At 49.9% G+C, this 17,609-nt stretch overlaps 1 protein-coding gene across 1 annotated transcript in view; it reads right to left on the reverse strand.

The window, feature by feature from the left end:
* Positions 1 to 17,609, reverse strand: part of CCNF (cyclin F) — a 145,906-nt gene that overhangs the window by 36,041 nt on the left and 92,256 nt on the right. Inside the window, exon 13 of the mRNA XM_078663006.1 lies at positions 9,866 to 9,953. Coding sequence (XP_078519132.1) covers positions 9,866 to 9,953 — 88 coding nt within the window. The remainder of the gene's footprint in view (positions 1 to 9,865; positions 9,954 to 17,609) is intronic.

Below are 17,609 nucleotides of genomic sequence, written 5' to 3' on the forward strand. Positions count from 1 at the left end.
ACAAGGAAGTTGTTTTGTAACAGGAGCGGAAGGACTTGTTGGTGTGACCATATGAAAATGATCCGACTGTATGTAAATGTTTAGAGGTCTAGAATCCGTCCTTCTTTGGGATTAAGAAATATAGGGAGTATACTCCTTTGTTTTGCTGATGCATTGGGACTATTTCTATTGCATTTTTGTGACATTGGATGCTGCCTGGGTGGTATGTTTGGGGTGGAGGTGTTCGTTCTAGACAGTAACCTGACGCACAAGTTACTACTTGTGTAACGATATATCTGTAAGGACCATTAGTTAGTGATAAATTCCTTACCTTAGAATATCCCCAGGCGTCAGACTGGATCCGGATATTATTTGCGTAGCAGTACCCTTGCGCGTCGGTAGGCGTCGTCTGCGGCTCCGCGTCCGTCGTCAGCGCTGTGATGACGTCGTCCGAGTACTTAGACGCCACCTCCGTGTGCTGACATCAGTTCTTAGACACAGCTTTTCCGTGCCAGAAACGCAGAGACATGTTAAAAACCAACACTGGTGTCATTGAAACTAGGGCCCTGAAGGGGATGACCTTAACCCTAGATATCGGTTCGTAGAACGGGGAGGATGGGCGGGTCGGTAAGGAATCTAACACTAACTAATGTCTCTTACAGATATATCGTTACACAAGTAGTAACTTGTGCATCTGAAAGAGACACGTTTATTGATAGATTCCTTACCTTAGAATGGATACCCCAGCAATACCAACCCCGGTGGTGGGTCTGCGAACCAATAATAACACCAGAAAGTCCTGGAGGACAGAACGGCCAAAGTAGCCATCCCTACGGACTTGACTGTCCAGGCAGTAGTGTCTTGCAAGCGTGTGCAGCGAGGCCTACGTAGCTGCCTGGCACTCCCCGGCCCAGGGCAGTTGTAGTCGCTGTGGCCCGAGTGGAATGAGCCCGCAATACAACAGGGCTCCTTTTTAGCCAAGGAGTAACATGCCTGGATACACAAGATGATCCACCGAGAGACGGTCTGCTTGTGCACCGCCTTTCCCTTCTTAGCGCCCACGTAACCAACAAAGTGTTGGTCATCCACCCGGAACTGGCGTGTGCGATCCAGATAGTAAGAGCGCACGTTTTGGGTCCAGACGGTGGAGCCGCTCTTCCTCTTTAGAGGGATGCGGTGGCGGAAAGAAGGTGGGCAAAGTGATGGACTGCCCGATATGGAAGGCTGCGACTACCTTGGGCAGGAAAGAGGGTCTTGTCCGCAACACAACTTTGTCCGGATGGACAGAAAGGAAAGGAGGTTTAGAGGCAAGAGCCTGGAGTTCACTCACCCTCCTGGCAGAGGTGATGGCAACCAGGAAAGCAGTCTTCAGAGTAAGAAGGCGGAGAGGACGCCTGGCTGCCAGAATAACATTACAGACTTCAGGAGGCAAGTCAAATGGCCTCAACTGTCGCCGCTCAATCTCCAAGCATGGAGGTGGAGACTGGACAGGTTCGGGTGGAGGACCGTCCCCTGCTGCTGCGACAGAAGGTCCTCCTGAAGAGGCAGACAAACCGGGGGATCGACTGACACACTGAGTAGCTCGGGATACCAGTACCTTCGTGCCCAGTCCAGAGCCACAAGGATGACTTGGGCCCGGTCGCGCTTGATCTTCTTCAGCACTCTGGGCAGAAGTGGTATAGGCGGAAAGGCGTACAACAGACCGCAACTCCACTCGCGACGAAAAGCGTCTCCGAGCGAGTGCCGCCTTGGAAATTCCAACGCGCAGAACTGATGACATTGCGCGTTCTCTTCTGTGGCGAGTAGATCTAACCAAGGCTCTCCCCACTGCTGAAAGAGACCTTGCGCCATGTCAGAGTTCAGAGTTTGTCTGCCCTGGCGTTCAGAGAACCTGCCAGGTGTTGAACCACCAGGGTCACGCCCTGATGTTCCAGCCACTGCCAGAGGCGCAGAGCCTCCTGGCAAAGGGTCCACGACCCCACCCTGCCCTGTTTGTTGCATTACCACATGGCGGTGGTGTTGTCCGTGAACACCTTCACTACACTCCCACCGGACAGAGGGGAGGAATGCCTTCAGTGCTAGACTAATCGCCCGCAGCTCCAAAAGGTTGATATGGAGCCGGGACTCCGCTGGAGACCAGAGGCCTCTGATCTCCGCCTCTCCCATGCGGCCTCCCCAGCCCTGGAGGGACGTGTCCGTCACAACTACATGCTCCGGTTGGGAAAGGGAGAGGGATCTGCCGCTGACCCTATCACGGTCCATGAGCCACCACTGCAGCTGTCTCGCAGTGCCCTCCGAGATCAGGACATGGTCAGAGAGGTTGCCCTGATGCTGGGCCCACTGAAACTTCAGGTCTCACCGCAGAGCCCGCATCCGCCACCGGGCGTGATGCACCAGAAAGATGCAGGAGGCCATCAGCCCCAGAAGCCGCAGCGTCAACCTGACCGATACCCGGGATAAAGGCTGAAAGAGTGGAATCTGAGCCTGAATATCCCGAACCTCCTGTTCGGGTGGATAAACCCGAAACTGCGCCGAGTCGAGAACCGCTCCGATGAAGAGGAGCTTCTGAGAGGGGCACAGGTGTGACTTCGGCACATTGATGGAGAACCCCAGCTGGTGCAGGAGGTCTGCCGTCGTCTGGAGGTGGCTGACGACTGTCTGGGGCGAGCCCGCCTTCAACAACCAGTCGTCGAGGTAGGGGGAAGACAAACCCCTAACCTGCGCAGATGAGCTGCGACCACCGCCATCACCTTTGTGAACACCCGTGGGGCGCTGGTAAGGCCGAAGGGGAGCACGGTAAACTGAAAGTGCTCGTGGCCAACCGTGAACCGCAGGTAGCGCCGGTGGATCGGCAGGACGGGGATGTGGAAATAAGCGCCCTGCAAGTCCAACGCTACCATCCAGTCTTCTGGGTCCAGGGCAGCTAGGACCTGAGCTAGTGTCAGCATTTTGAACTTCTCCTTCCGGAGGAAGCCGTTGACATTCCGTAGGTCCAAGATAGGGCGTAGGCCCCCTTTGCCCTTCTTGGGTACCAGAAAGTAGTGGGAGTTACAACCACACCCTACTTCTGGCCCAGGAACGCGCTCAATGGCCCCCTTGGCCAAGAGGGCCGTAACTTCCTCCTGCAGAAGTTGCAACTGATCCCCCGACACGCGGTGGTATTGCGGTGGCATGGCTGGAGGAGTCGACGGAAGGGGAGGGAGTAGCCCCTTCGGACAATTTGCAGCACCCACCTGTCCGACGTGACAGTGCACCAGTGGAGGAGGTGATGGCGAACCCTGCCCCCCCACTGGCGTCACATGGGCCTGAAAGCACGGACTAGGAGGGTTTTGAGGCGGATGCTGCGGGGGAAGGTGTGGACTGGCCTCGCCGTTGTCCCCGACCGCCTGTACGGCAGTTTCCACGGCCGCCACCGCGTTGGATGTTAGTCTGCAGGGCATGGCTGGCAGCACGTGTGGGGGCGCCCCTTCCGTGGCCACGAAAGGAGCGCAAGGCACCAGTTTGCTGGCGCGGGGCTGAGAGGCCCAAGGACCTAGCCGTAGCCCTGGAGTCCTTAAAGCGCTCAAGCGCATGGTCTGCCTTGTCGCCAAACAGGCGACGGCCATCAAACGGCATGTCCATGAGTGTATTCTGGACATCGGCCGAGAAGTTGGCTGACCTCAGCCAGGCGTGGCGACGAATCGCCACCGTCGTTGCCATCGCTCTGCCCAGTGAGTCAGTGGTATCCAGCCCACACCGGATAGAATACCGCGCTGCATCTCGGCCCTCCACAAGGGCTTGGCCGAGTTTAGCCCGTACCTCCAACAAGCATTCTGGCAGCATGTCCGCGACCGTATCCCACAGAGAGTGGGTGTAGCGGCCCAAGAGGCATGCGGTGTTGGAAGACCACAGTCCCAGACTCAGGGAGGAGAATACCTTGTTGCCGTATTGCTCATACCTCTTGGATTCCCTGTCAGGCGGAGCCGACGGGAATGCGGTCTGGGAATTGGAGGCCTGGATCACCAGGGTGGACAGAAAACAAGGGTCGCACGGGGCCGGGCAGGGGCGTCTGGCCACGTTCCTATCTACAGGCGAACCTGTAGCGGGCCTGAACCAAGTGCCCAAAAGAACGTCAGTCAAGGCCTCATTAAACGGCAGCAGAGGCTCAGCCGAGCTTGACTGCGGTTTAAGGACCTCAGTGAGGAGGTTAGTCCTCACGGCCGCGACGGGGGTTCAAGGCCCAAGGCCTTGGCCGCCCGCGTCAGCACCACACTGTAGGTTGCCCCCTCCTCCGTAGCCACGGTAGGAGGTGAGACAAAACCAGTGTCCGACGAGGTGTCCAGACCACTTGCATCCCCAAGTCCACCTGTCCAGTCCTCCTGGGACTGACACTCCCGTGTCAAAGGGTCCTCAGACCCCTCCCAATACTCCTCATCACCTATCTCCTGGTATTCAGGGGTGTCAAATGATGGGGCCGGCTCATGGAAGATGAACTCTCCAAACGGCATAGAGAGCGGAACCAGATCGAGGGAGGCATCGGGGATGACGCCGCCCAAAGACTGCGCCGGAGGTGACACCTGAGGGGCCGGCACCGGTGAGGTCGTTAGGTCAACCGGCGACGACCCGGATCCAGAAGCGGATCCAGTGGGGCCCGAAGGCGCCGGCGGCGTCGAAGCCCCCGACCCGCTAGCGCCCCCAGACGGGTCCGCTGGGCCCGAAGGCGCCGCGGAGCCCGTCGGAGGAGTGAGGGACCTCATGGCCATGAGGAACCGCTCGATCTCTTCCGGCGTCGCGCGTGGCCCAGGGACCGGAGGATGTGGAGCCGGATGCGACGCCCGCGACTCCGACGGAGCCGCGTGGGCGGTGTCACCTGAACACCCGGCCGCTTCGCGTGAGCTTCGGGGGGAGTCGGCAGAGCGATGAAGTCTCTTCGACTTCTTGTGCTTACCCGACGACTTCGACCCTGAGGAGTGATGTTGACTCCCGGAGCTATGGTGGCTCCGCTGCCGGAGCTCGAGACGCTTGCGGGACCGCTCCCGCCTAGCTTTCGAGGTCAGGGCCCGGCAGTCGGAGCAGGTCTTGTCGTCATGATCGACGCCGAGACACCGACGGTGAGGGTCCGTGACCAACATCAGTCGGTCGCAATCCTCACAAGGCTTAAAACCTGGCATCCCTACCGGCACCGCTCGGAGTCGAAGACTCGAAGAAAAGATCAAAAGGGATCGTAAAAAGTTTAGTCAAAACATGACTAATGTACCACTTTTTCCGCATCTGCGCTGCTGGAGCGGAAAAAAGAAGAACTGACGTCAGCACACGGAGGCGGCGTCTAAGTACTCCGACGACGTCATCACGGCGCCCACGACGGACGCGGAGACGCCTACCGACACGCAAGGGTACTGCTACGCAAAAATTTCCGGATCCAGTCGGACGCCTGGGGATATTCTAAGGTAAGGAATCTATCACTAACGTGTCTCTTTCAGATAAAATTATTTGAAGCACCCACCTGTCTGATGTGATGTTTTCCCAGGCTGGTAAGTGTTGTTGTAGTCTTCCCCCGACAGAAGTGGAATGAGGCGGGGGAAGGGGAGAGAAGTTATTGGGCAGGGGTAGATGCAGAGCGGGGGGTTTACGTCTGTAACCACCCCTTTGGTAGCCCCTACTAAAGGTGGATTGTGTGGGAGCTTTGTACGAGGAAGAAGGTGTGTCTGAAGAGTATCTCCTGGTGGCTCCTCTGTAAGATGAGCGGCGAAATGAACGCCTGGGAGCCTGCGACTGCAGGGCTCCCATAGATTTGGCCGTATCTGTATTCTTTTTCATTTTTTCAAGGGATACGTCTACGTTGGGTCCGAATAAGTGTTGCTCATCGAAGGGTTGGTTAAGTAGAGCACTTTGGACTTCAGGTTTGAACCCTGATATGCGTAGCCAGGTATGTTTACGCAACAAAACACTGGTGTTAACTGCTCTGGAGGCAGTGTCTGCTGCATCAAGTGCACAACGAATGGAGGTGTTTGTAATATTATTCCCTTCTTGGATAAGCTCATTTGTTCTATCTTTGTACTTATCAGGGAGATGCTGCATTAACAATTCTAATTCATCATAATGTGCCCTGTCATATCTTGCTAATGCTTGTGTATTGGCAATAAGCCACATGTTTGCTGCTTGAGACGCAGTTCTTTTACCTGATCCGTCAAGGAGCTTCGACTATCTGGTGGGGGAGATTCACCTGATGTTTGTGAATTTGCTTTTTTGCTTGCATTGGAAACCACAAGCGAGTCTAGTGGTACTGGGCCTTTAATACATGCTGGGTCTGAAGGGGCAGCTTTATATTGCTCTATTCGTGGGTTTATGACCCAAGTTCTAACAGGGTCTTTAAAGAATTCAGGAGCATGCTTAATCACTCCTTTAAGCATAGGTAAAATGGATGAGGACCTTTGTGCATTATCAAAGGTATCCATTAGGAAATCTTCATCTACAGGGTCTGTATGCATGTCCACCCCATGATACTGCGCAGCTCTGTGTACTAATTGATTGAAGCCCATAGTGTCTTCTGGTGGGGAAGGCCTAGAGGGGTATATGTCGTCCTGAGGGACATTTGGGATGTTATAATCATCCCATGGGTCAGGTGAGCCTGGAGAAATAGATGGATCATCTGGATTACCCCCTATATCAGAACTATCATCCCTGTTGTCATCTGGTATGATAGATGATGTAGGGGAATGTTGTGGTAGGGGCACAGGTGGTGATGGCATAGGTGGGGGAAATGGGGAAGGAACTCTTAGAGGAGAGGTAGCCATGTCCTTTTTTGGATGAGGTGCAGGTGTATCTAGTGGTCGTTTTTTTTTAACTTAGAGTTAATCGACCAGTGATAGGATCTTTAACCAGAGTCTTTTGTGCAGGGTCTGGTGAAATAAGTCCTCTGCAGGAGGCCGATCTTGTGGTGCGGAAGGAGGTTACGGCACCGAAGTAGCTTCTTTTGGTTTTTTGGCAATGTCTTCAACAGGAGAAGCAGGAGTGTTTTTCGGCTCCGATGGTTTTCTCTGTTAAGGTGCATTTTTCGGATCCGATGTTTTTTTCGGTTCCGGTGGTCTTTTTGAATCCGAAGCTTGTTTGCTTGGTTCCGACCTGGGTTTCGGTGCTGAGGGACTAGCGGTATGCTTCGACGCCGATTGTTTTGATGCCGGCGTGGGAGGTGATGTTGGTTTTTTCGGTGCCGGTAGGTGGGCGCTGGCACTGTGGGGAGGCAGACTCGAGCCTGAGTCGCCGGAAGGCTTAGCTAGCTTCTTAGACGGGCCCGAAGGTGGGGCAGTAGAAGCAGTGTCTCGGTGTGCACCCGACCCAGAGGGCGTGACCGGAGCCTTCTTTGGGTGTGTCGAGGAAGGGTCGGAGTCGACTGGCTTACTTACGACCCGCTTAGCTGGAGTGATGTCCTCGACTTCAGAATCTTCTGCCTCGGAGTTGCTGTCGAATCCATGTTGTTCTGGGACGTCGAATCCCTCTGCGAAGATGTCGTCTGGAATCGGAGCTGAAGATCGAGCCATTGTTCTCCTAGCTCTTCGGTCCCATATAGTCTTCTTGGAGCGGAAGCAGGCACAAGCGGAATAGTCTCTGGCCTCGTGCTCCGGAAGGCTTAGCTAGCTTCTTAGACGGGCCCGAAGGTGGGGCAGTAGAAGCAGTGTCTCGGTGTGCACCCGACCCCAAGGGCGTGACCGGAGCCTTCTTTGGGTGTGTCGAGGAAGGGTCGGAGTCGACTGTCTTACTTACGACCCGCTGTGCTGGAGTAATGTCCTCGACTTCGGAATCTTCTGCCTCGGAGTTGCTGTCGATTCCATGTTGTTCTGGGACGTCGAAGCCCTCTGCGAAGATGTCGCCTAGAATCGGAGCTGTAGATCGAGCCATTGTTCTCCTAGCTCTTCGGTCCCGGATCGTCTTCTTGGAGAGGAAGCAGACACAAGCGGAACATTCACTGGCATCGTGCTCCGGGGAGAGGTTATACACCTCATGAAGGTCGGTGTGGGGAAACTTCTACCCATATTGAGGACACTTTTTAAATGGCGTCCTTTCCATGAGCTGAAGTCGAGGCCTAGTTAAGCCCGAAGGCCGTCGTCGACGAGTCGAGGCCTAGTTAAGCCCGAAGGCAGTCGCCGACGACCGGAATTGAAATCTTCGATGTTGAAGAGTAGCGTCGACTAGAAACGCATTCAAAACTAAATTCGGGAAGCTGATGAGGATTGCGCGTCAAAGGAAATCGGTTCCAACACGGAGCGCTGGAAACACATCTGAGCACGGTGGCGGAAAAAAACAATCTGGGGATGGAGCCGATCCCCATGCGCAGTATGATCCAAATGAGGAGTTATCCTGTGACTTCCAAAGACTTTTCTATAACAAACAAACTGCAAACATCAGGCCCAACACTAGGTGGCCATCTATGCACAGTGTGTAATCTGCAGCTCATATGCCTCGAACACTGAGTTATGCCCTGTAAGCTTTCATGGTGTCCCATACTACAGATGTTTTTATCTGATCCTCAGTGGATTTGAATGAAGTTAGCAATTTGCGTTTGCCCATACTGGAGGTAATCATTCAGTTCTAGTATATATTTGGGAGAGCAGTATGGATATGGTTTAGTGTTATCAACTCCATTATACTCCCATATTAATTCTATTGCAGAATGATCAAAGTTGAGATTTACTGAATTTGGCGAGATGAGGCAATCAGTGCGCTAGACAAACATCAATTCTGAAATATTGCCAAGGAGGTTACGAGAAAAAAGTATCCCCCTATGCATTAGGATTGATACCCCTCCACACATCGACTAAATGTCCACATCTATCATATTAACAATGCTAACTTTGGTATTCTTCGTCCTGTATATGCAGCATTCGTAGTTCAATTGAGGACTTTAGTATATACAATTAAAACCACCCACAATAATAATGGGAACGTTTTAGCTGCTCAGTCCCAGCATGAATTTATCAAAGACTAGAAAAACACGATCTCTATTTTCAAGATTGCTTATCTCCACTATTGCCCATCTGTCAGCAGCGTATGCCTTAGAGTTTATAATTTAAAAGTTAAATATTACAGAGATCCCTCTCTTCCCCGAATAATATGCAGCACTAGTTAGATCATAGATTCTTGGCATAGTATAGCCTTTGCAGCACTTCAATACATTAGAAAATGGAGCCTCCAATTTAGTAAGGTGTTTCCGCTGTAAGGCTTCAGAACATACTTTGGCTTTTTTCTTCCTTTTTTAATGTCATTTATATTCCAGGACAGAATTTTAACCATTTCCCTTACGTTGAATTTTTCATTAACTTTTGCTGCTCCTATTTTCTTATTTTTAGCCCAACATTGCCCCTCTCTTCCTCCTTTACCCACCAACCCTCCTCTCTTGGTCTCCTACAACACCATGGTTCAGTATTAACAGAGTGTAGAGTCTCAGCCACGTTTGGATGTCAAACCTGACATGTTGGCAATGCTTGTGAGTGGGCCTCTCCCCTCTACACCCCATGTATAAGACCCCTCAGAAAAAGTGGAAAAGACTCGAAAGCTGGGAAAGTAAATTGCTAATGTTCCAAGTTCAAGACAGCTTGAGTTTCTTAACAGAACTAATATCTATCGTCCAAGGATTGTCGTGCCCTTTTGGGATCAGAAAAGATAAAGCCTGGTCCGTTAATCTTTAGGGATGCTATGCCTTTGAGAATACTGGAATAGAAACAACTTTGAATCCTGGTATGAGAACCCTCATTTCTCTAAACCTGGAGGCAGTTTCCCAGGCTAGGTCTTCAAAGATAGGAAAAGAGTAGAATTCTTGAATACTAAATCTCCAACATTCTTTGGCAGTCTTTAAAGACTTTGTCCTTCATGTTCAAGTCTTGAAAATCGGCAATAATTGTTCGAGGCTTACCATTTTTTATGGACACTCAGCACACACGGAGTCAATTCTTCTAAAGTGAAGCCAGTGCATTCAGCCAGATGACTGGGCCATGGGTGAGCTACAGAAAATAGGAAGATCACCAACTGTGTTAAGCAAGACATCGAAAGAGGACCAAGACTATCACTGGTCTAACAGCTTTCATATTATCAATTCATAGGAAGCATCACGATAAGATAAAAGGCAATACATTTCTTCAATTCACAATATCATCCTATCCATGGATAAAGAATACAAAGATATTTAGCAGAAAAAGAAAGCCATCACATTTGGTTCAAGTCCTAATGTAAAAGGATACTTGCTGAGAACCTCGAATGAGTATATACTATAGCAAAGTACGGTATAGTGTGGAGAGTCCAATGGCTGCCCAAAGGCTTACAGAGGTAAAAGTAGATAATACCTTACTCTCTATTTGTGGTAGTGTGGGCGAGCAGTAAGGCTTTATCAGAGGTTAGTGTTAAGCCTTTATTGCACACACTCAGGCAAGAAATGTCCAACTCAAAGATCAAAGACTGAACTCAAACCAATTGTTTGTTTAAAATAAAGTCTTCAATTGTATTTTGTTTTTATAACCAAGCAGGACTTGGTACAGGTAAGTAAAATTGTATTTTCAAAACAGGCTTAATCAGAATATGCAAGCTGGATAAGATTGACTGTTACAGGGTAGTAAAAATATTTAAAGACAGTTGATACTTGTAATTACTTTGTGATTAATTTTTAGATTACTTTTTCTACTCAGTGTGGTATGCCTAGATATCACACTGGGACATATCCTAGACAAAGGTAAGTAAAACACTTGCAGTAAAACACAGTTCCTTAGGGTTCTATACAAATACAACACTTGAAACTTTTTCAAAGGAAAACAGTCAATGAAATCATATGGAGGAAAATGTGGTTATCGGTTTGCAGGTAAGCAATTGGTCTAGAGGGTTGTGTTTCTGGGGTTAGAAAGATGCACTCCAAGAGCGCCCGCCCTCAGTGCCACTAGGGCGGCTGGGTGCAGAGTACTGAGTCCCCAAGGGTTGAGGGAGTAAAGCTCCTCGGGTTAAGTTCTGGGCAAAGGGGGATCAGAGTCAGCACACAAGTTGAACTAACAGTGGTGCCGGGTGCTGTGTGTTGATTTGGCAATGGGCATCCTGTTTTCAATGGGAGGACTCTGGTCGGAACAAACACTGCAAGTTTGGTCAAGGAGACTTACTGGAGACAACCATCAGTTGGAGAAGTTGGGTTGCCTAGACATCGTCAGTTGGGCCACCCAAGGCTGTGGGGCGTAGGGTGCAGTTGAGTCTTTATGCATTGGGTTCCCTTACCAGCTACAGTCGCTGGGGGGTGTGGGAAAGAGACCCTCCAGAATGAGGCTGCGGGCGTTGTCTGGAGGCAGGTCAGGAATCAGCAGATCCCAGGTCAGGTGTTGGGCTACTCGGGCTGTGGGCATCAGGTGCAGACTTGCGGATTTGGCTAGAGCCAGGGTCTAGTTTATGTGCACGTCCGGTGCTCATGGGAAACAAGTCTTTGCTGGGAAGGCATGGCAGGTACTCCGGGTTCTGGGAGGCTTCTGGCTGCAGGACTCACCAGGTTTCGGCTGGAGCAGGTCGAGTTTGTGACAGGCCAGGAGGGCTGGGGCCAAGTCAGTTGGTGTCTTCTTCCTCCAGCACATCTCTATCTTGGTTTCCCCACAGGTTCTCTTTCCCAAAGTGGGGGGTTAAAACCAATGGGGGACAATTGCTGGGAGTAGCAAATGGCTGTCAGCTCACAAAGGCACCAAGCCTTTGACGCTTCCCCCTCGTGGAACCTGCCCATCGGGGGAGGGGGGGGGGGGGGGGGTAGAGAGAGGCTTGGCACCTCTGACTAGATGTGCTTTGTTTCATGACCCCTAGAGATGAAGGCTCTCGGCCCAGGGGTCCAGAAGCATGTCTGGGTGTGGCACCTGGCGAGCAGTCACTCAGCCAGGAAGGAATATGCTACTTACCAGTATGCATCTGTTCTTGGCATAGAGGGCTGCAGAGTGGTACATTTATGAATAGATCGCCATCTGGTGTTGGGCTCGGATGATTGCACTTTGTTTTTCTTCTGGAGAAGTCTTTGTCGTCATAGGTGACTCCTCCTCTCGGTGTTAGTGCGCATGGGCATTGGCTCCATCCTTAGATTGTTTTGCCATAGTAGGGTTAGATGGAGTAGTGTAGTATAGTACATAAAGATATGCCCATGTAAATGTATCTAAATAAGATAATGTTGGGACAGACACAGGTTTCCGGGGAGGCAGGGAGGGCATGTACCACTCTGCAGCCCTCTATGCCAAGAACAGATGCATACTGGTAAGTAGCATATTCCGTTCGAGGCATATGGGCTGCAGATGGTACATTTATGAATAGATTGTACAGCAGTTACCTCCCTAGCGGTGGTCACCAGTGTCTGTCGCAACTGTCTGAAATAGAGTTTTTAATACAGCTTGGCCCACTCTGGCTTGTTGTGCAGCCTGTACATCAACACAGTAGTGCTTTGTGAATGTATGTGGTGTAGACCAAGTTGCTGCTCTACATATGTCATCTAGGGGAATGTTCCCTAAGAATGCCATAGATGCTCCTAGTTTTCTTGTGGAATGAGCTCTAGGAGGAACAGTTAATGTTCTCTTTGCTTTAATGTAACATATTTGTATACATCTTACAATCCATCTTGCGATGCCTGCTTTAGAGATAGGATTGCCCTTATGTGTTGGGGAAAATGCTACAAATAGTTGTTTAGTTTTCCTGAAGTCTTGTGTTCTTTCTATGTAGTACAAAATGGCTCTTTTAACATCTAGTGTATGTAGAGCCCTTTCTGCCACCGTCTGTGGCTTTGGAAAGAAGACTGGTAATTCCACTGGCTGATTGATGTGGAATGCTGAAATTACCTTAGGCAAGAACTTTGGGTTTGTTCTAAGAACCACTTTATTCTGGTGTAACTGTAGGAATGGTTCTTGTATTGTTAATGCCTGTAATTCGCTTACTCTTCTGAGTGAGGTAATAGCTATAAGGAATGCCACCTTCCATGTAAGGAATTGTATTTCGCACCTATGCATAGGTTCGAAGGGTGGCCCCATTAGTCTGGTGAGTACTACGTTGAGGTTCCAGACTGGGGAAGGTGGTAATCTTGGTGGAATGACTCTTTTAAGACCTTCCATGAATGCTTTTATCGCTGGTACTCTGAACAGTGATGTGCGCTGCCTGTTTTGCAGGTATGCTGCTATAGCTGCTAGATGTACTCTGATAGATGTGTACGCTAGATTACATTGCTGTAAGTGTAATAAGTAGCAAATAATCTCCCTTGTTGATACGTCTAGAGGGTTGATATTGTTATTAGTACAGTGTATAGCAAACCTCTTCCACTTAGCTGCATAGCATGCTCTGGTGGTTGGACGTCTCGCTTGTTTAATTATTTCCATGCAATTTGGGGGGAGATCTAAGTACCCAAATTCTAGGATTTCAGGAGCCAGATCGCTAAGTTCAACTGAGTTGGATCTGGGTGCATTATTTCTCCATGGTTCTGTGTAAGGTGCATGGGTAGAATTCGTAGCTTCTGATGTGGCACTTGTGAGAGTTGCAAGAGCGTGGTGAACCACGGCTGTCTTGCCCACGTGGGTGCTACTAGTATCATGGTCATTGAATGTTGTTGCAGTTTCCTGACCACTAATGGGATTAGTGGGAGAGGGGGAAAAGCGTATGCAAATTTGTTGGACCAATTTATCCACAACGCATTGCCCTGCGACAGGTGGTGTGGGTACCTGGACGCGAAGCTTTGGCATTTTGCGTTCTGATGCGTTCTGATGAGTGGCAAAGAGGTCTATCTCTGGTTGTCCCCATCTTTGGAAGAATGGCTGCAGTATTTGTTGGTGCAGTTCCCATTCGTGTATTTGTTCCGACTGTCTGCTTAAGATGTCTGCTATCTGGTTTTGAACTCCTGGTAGGTGTTCGGCTAACAGATAGATGTTTTGAGGAATGGCCCATCTCCAAATTTCCTGCGCTAGTCTGGATAATTGGAGAGAGTGCGCCCCCCCCCTGTTTTTGAATATAATACATTGCTGTCATGTTGTCTGTTCTGATCAGGACTGCTTTGTGGATAAAATGTATTTGAAAGGCTTTCAATGCTAGAAACACTGCCAGTAGTTCTAGGTAGTTGATGTGTAGTGTTCTTTCCTGCACACTCCACCTTCCTTGTACTGTGTACTTGTCCATATGTGCTCCCCATCCGGTGAGCGATGCGTCTGCTGTTATTGTCACCTGTGGAATTGGCTCTAGGAACGACCGCCCCTTGGTAATGTTTGTTCTGTTCCACCACTTCAGAGAGCGGTGTGTGCGGTCGTCTACCAACACCAGATCCGTAATCTGCCCTTGAGCCTGATTCCACTGTGTCGCTAAGCATTCTTGTAGCGGACGCATTTGTAGTTTTGCATATGGTATTAGCAGTATGCAGGATGACATCATGCCTAATAGCTGCATGAACACTCTTGCTGTTAGTGAGTGTTGTGGCTGAAATCTCTGAATGATTGTAAGCATTGCTTGGACCCTGACTGGGTTGGGGTACACTTTGGCTTTTTCTGTGTCTATAGTAGCCCCCAGATATTGTTGAACCTTGTTTGGTTGTAGGTGTGACTTTGTGTAGTTCACCGTGAACCCTAGCTGGTGTAGTAGCTGAATTGTCTTTTGTGTGTGTTGCAGACACTCCTCTTGCGACCTGGCTTTTATTAGCCAGTCGTCCAAGTATGGGAAGACATGAATTTGTTGTCTTCTTAGGTGAGCTGCTACCACTGCCAGGCATTTTGTGAACACCCTTGGTGCCGTCGTGACACCAAATGGAAGGACTTTGAACTGATAATGTTGTCCTTCTACCACAAACCTGAGGTATTTCCTGTGGGCTTTGTGAATAGGGATATGAAAGTAAGCCTCTTTTAGATCCAGTGTAGAAAGAAAGACCCCTTTCTTCAGTAAAGGAAGTACTTGTTGGAGCGTGACCATGTGGAAATGTTCCGAATTTATGTATGCGTTGAGAGGTCTTAGGTCCAGTATTGGCCTTAGAGACCCGTCCTTTTTGGGGATTAGGAAGTATAGGGAGTATACTCCTGTTCCCTGTTGGTGCTGTGGAACCTTCTCTATGGCATGCTTTTCTAGCAGTGATATTACTTCCTGTTTTAATAGTGTCAGGTGATCTTGTTTCATTGGACGCTGTTTGGGGGGGATGTTTGGTGGGGTAGCTGTGAGTTCTAGGCAATAACCATGTTGGATAATTTGTCTTACCCACTTGTCTGATGTGATGTTTTCCCAGACAGGTAGGAACTGTGATAGGCGTCCCCCTACCGGTGTTATATGGTCTGGGGGAAGCTCTATGAAGTCACTGTTTTGGGGTTGGAGAGTTGCGGTTGTTGTTGTTTCCGCGACCTCTACCCTTGTTGTTGTTACCCCTGTATCCACCTCTAGAATTACCTCTGGGTGATGTAGGTGTAAAAGAGGTTTGCTGTTGGTTTGTGCCTGTACTTTTGGATCCTCCTCTATAGGTGGATCTACGAAAGGAACCTCTTTGTGTCGGCTGTTGCAATGCTCCCATTGATTTAGCCGTTTCTGTATCCTTTTTCATCTTTTCTAGGGCCTCATCTGTCCCTGTGCCGAAAAGTGTTTTCCCATCAAAAGGTTGGTTCAGTAACGATGTTTGTACCTCTTGTTTGAACCCTGATACTCTGAGCCATGCATGTCTCCTTAACATGATGCTTGTGTTTGTCGACCTTGCCGCAGTTTCTGCCGCGTCTAGGGCGCACTTTATTGAAGTGTTAGTAATTAACTTCCCTTCTTGTATAAGTTGATCTGCTTTCTTTTGATGTTCTTTAGGGAGATGTTTGATGAGTGTTTCTAACTCATCATAATGCGCTCTGTCATACCTTGCAAGTAGTGCTTGCGTATTAGCTATGCGCCAACTGTTTGCCGCTTGAGATGCTACTCTCTTGCCAGAGGCATCTATTAGTTTGGACTCTTTGTCAGGAGGTGGAGCTTCTCCTGTAGATAAAGAGTTTGCTCTCTTGCGAGCGTTTGTGACCACTAGTGAGTCTAGAGGAATTTGTCCCTTAATGTATATTGGGTCTTTTGGAGCTGCCCTATATTTTTTATCAATTCTTGGGTTCAATACCCTAGCCCTCACTGGGTCTTTGAATATCTCTGATGTATGACTGAGAAGGCCCTTTAGCATTGGTAGTGTTCCTGATGTTCTTTGTGCAGTAGGTAGTGTTTCTAATAAGAAGTCCTGTACTAGAGGTTCTGTATGTAGGTCTACCTTATGAAATGTTGCTGCTCTAGTAATGAGTTGTGCAAACCCAGTATTGTCATCAGGAGGTGAAGGTTTTGAGGGATATGACTCAAGGTCGGTATCATTACCTGATCCCACATTATACTCCTCCCATGGGTCTGCCTCCTCTGGGATTGTGTCCTCATCATCCCCAGGGTGTCCCCCCTCCCCTGTGTCACTCTCTCCATCTGTTGTAGGTGTAGATGGACGTGTGGGAGGGATATCTGGCCTATTGTGAGGAAGAGGTGAAGATGGTGTGTGAGGTTTGGGAGAAGGGGGAGGAGTTGTATTCGTCCCCATTGTTCTCTTCTTTGGATGAGCCTTGTCGTCCAAATGTTCATGTTTCCTCTTTTTAGGTAGTTCTGTGGCTACCTTGCCAGTCTTTGGGTCAATAAACAAAGTCTTTTGTTTAGGATCCGTTCCGTGTTCCTGTGTCGGTACCTCAGTTTTCGGTTCCGAAAGGTGTTTTTTCTTTGAACTGTCCATTTGTATTTTCGGTGCCGAAGTTTTGTTCGGATCCGACTTCTTCGGTATCGAAGATGTCCCCGGTGTCGGGGGTGTTTTCGGCGCCGAAGCGTGCTTCGGTGTCGACATGGACTGCTTCGACTTCGAGCTTTCCTTGACCTGGTGCTTCGGTGTCGATGTGGTCGGTTTATCGGAACCGGAACCACTATGATGTGGGACCGAGTGTTTCGGTTTCTGTTTCGTTGCCGGGCTCGAAGGCGGGGCGTTGGAAACTTTTTTCGGTTGTCTGACCGGGCTCGAGGGCGGGGTCGACACCGTGCTGGGTCTGTTTTTCGGTAAAGGGACGTCGTCACTCACGGTTTGTTGGACGTCGATTTCCTCGACGTCGGACTCGTCCGCTTCTGACCCCGCCTCGTCGGCCTCTTCTTCTTCCTCTTCTGGGTGCTGGTCCTCGAACAGCTCCGGGATTGCTTGTGACTGCATTCTCGATACCTCGTGTCTTCGGGCTCGACGGTTTCTAATCGTCGATTTTGACGAGAACGCTGCACAGGCCTCACAGTCCCTGGATTCGTGTTCAGGGGACAAGCAGAGGTTGCACACCTCGTGTAGGTCCTTGTGTGGGAACTTAGCACCACACGTTGGACATTTTTTGAATGGAGTCCTTTCCATGGACCCCGGGCTGGACTACGTCGAGTTTCTCGTAGTCGTCGTCCTTCGAACCGCGTCGGTATGGAGTGAAGTCGCGTTCGATAACGATACCGTCGATTTGGAAAGGAATACGCGCCGGTTATAACCTTCTTTGTTGAAGTCGGTCCGGAGCGCTTCGATCCTCATCCGAACCCGATGGCGGAAAAAAACAATCTAAGGATGGAGCCGATGCCCATGCGCACTAACACCGAGAGGAGGAGTCACCTATGACGACAAAGACTTCTCCAGAAGAAAAACA

Source organism: Lissotriton helveticus, chromosome 10 (assembly GCF_964261635.1).
Source record: "Lissotriton helveticus chromosome 10, aLisHel1.1, whole genome shotgun sequence".
NCBI classification, from domain to species: Eukaryota; Metazoa; Chordata; class Amphibia; order Caudata; family Salamandridae; genus Lissotriton; species Lissotriton helveticus.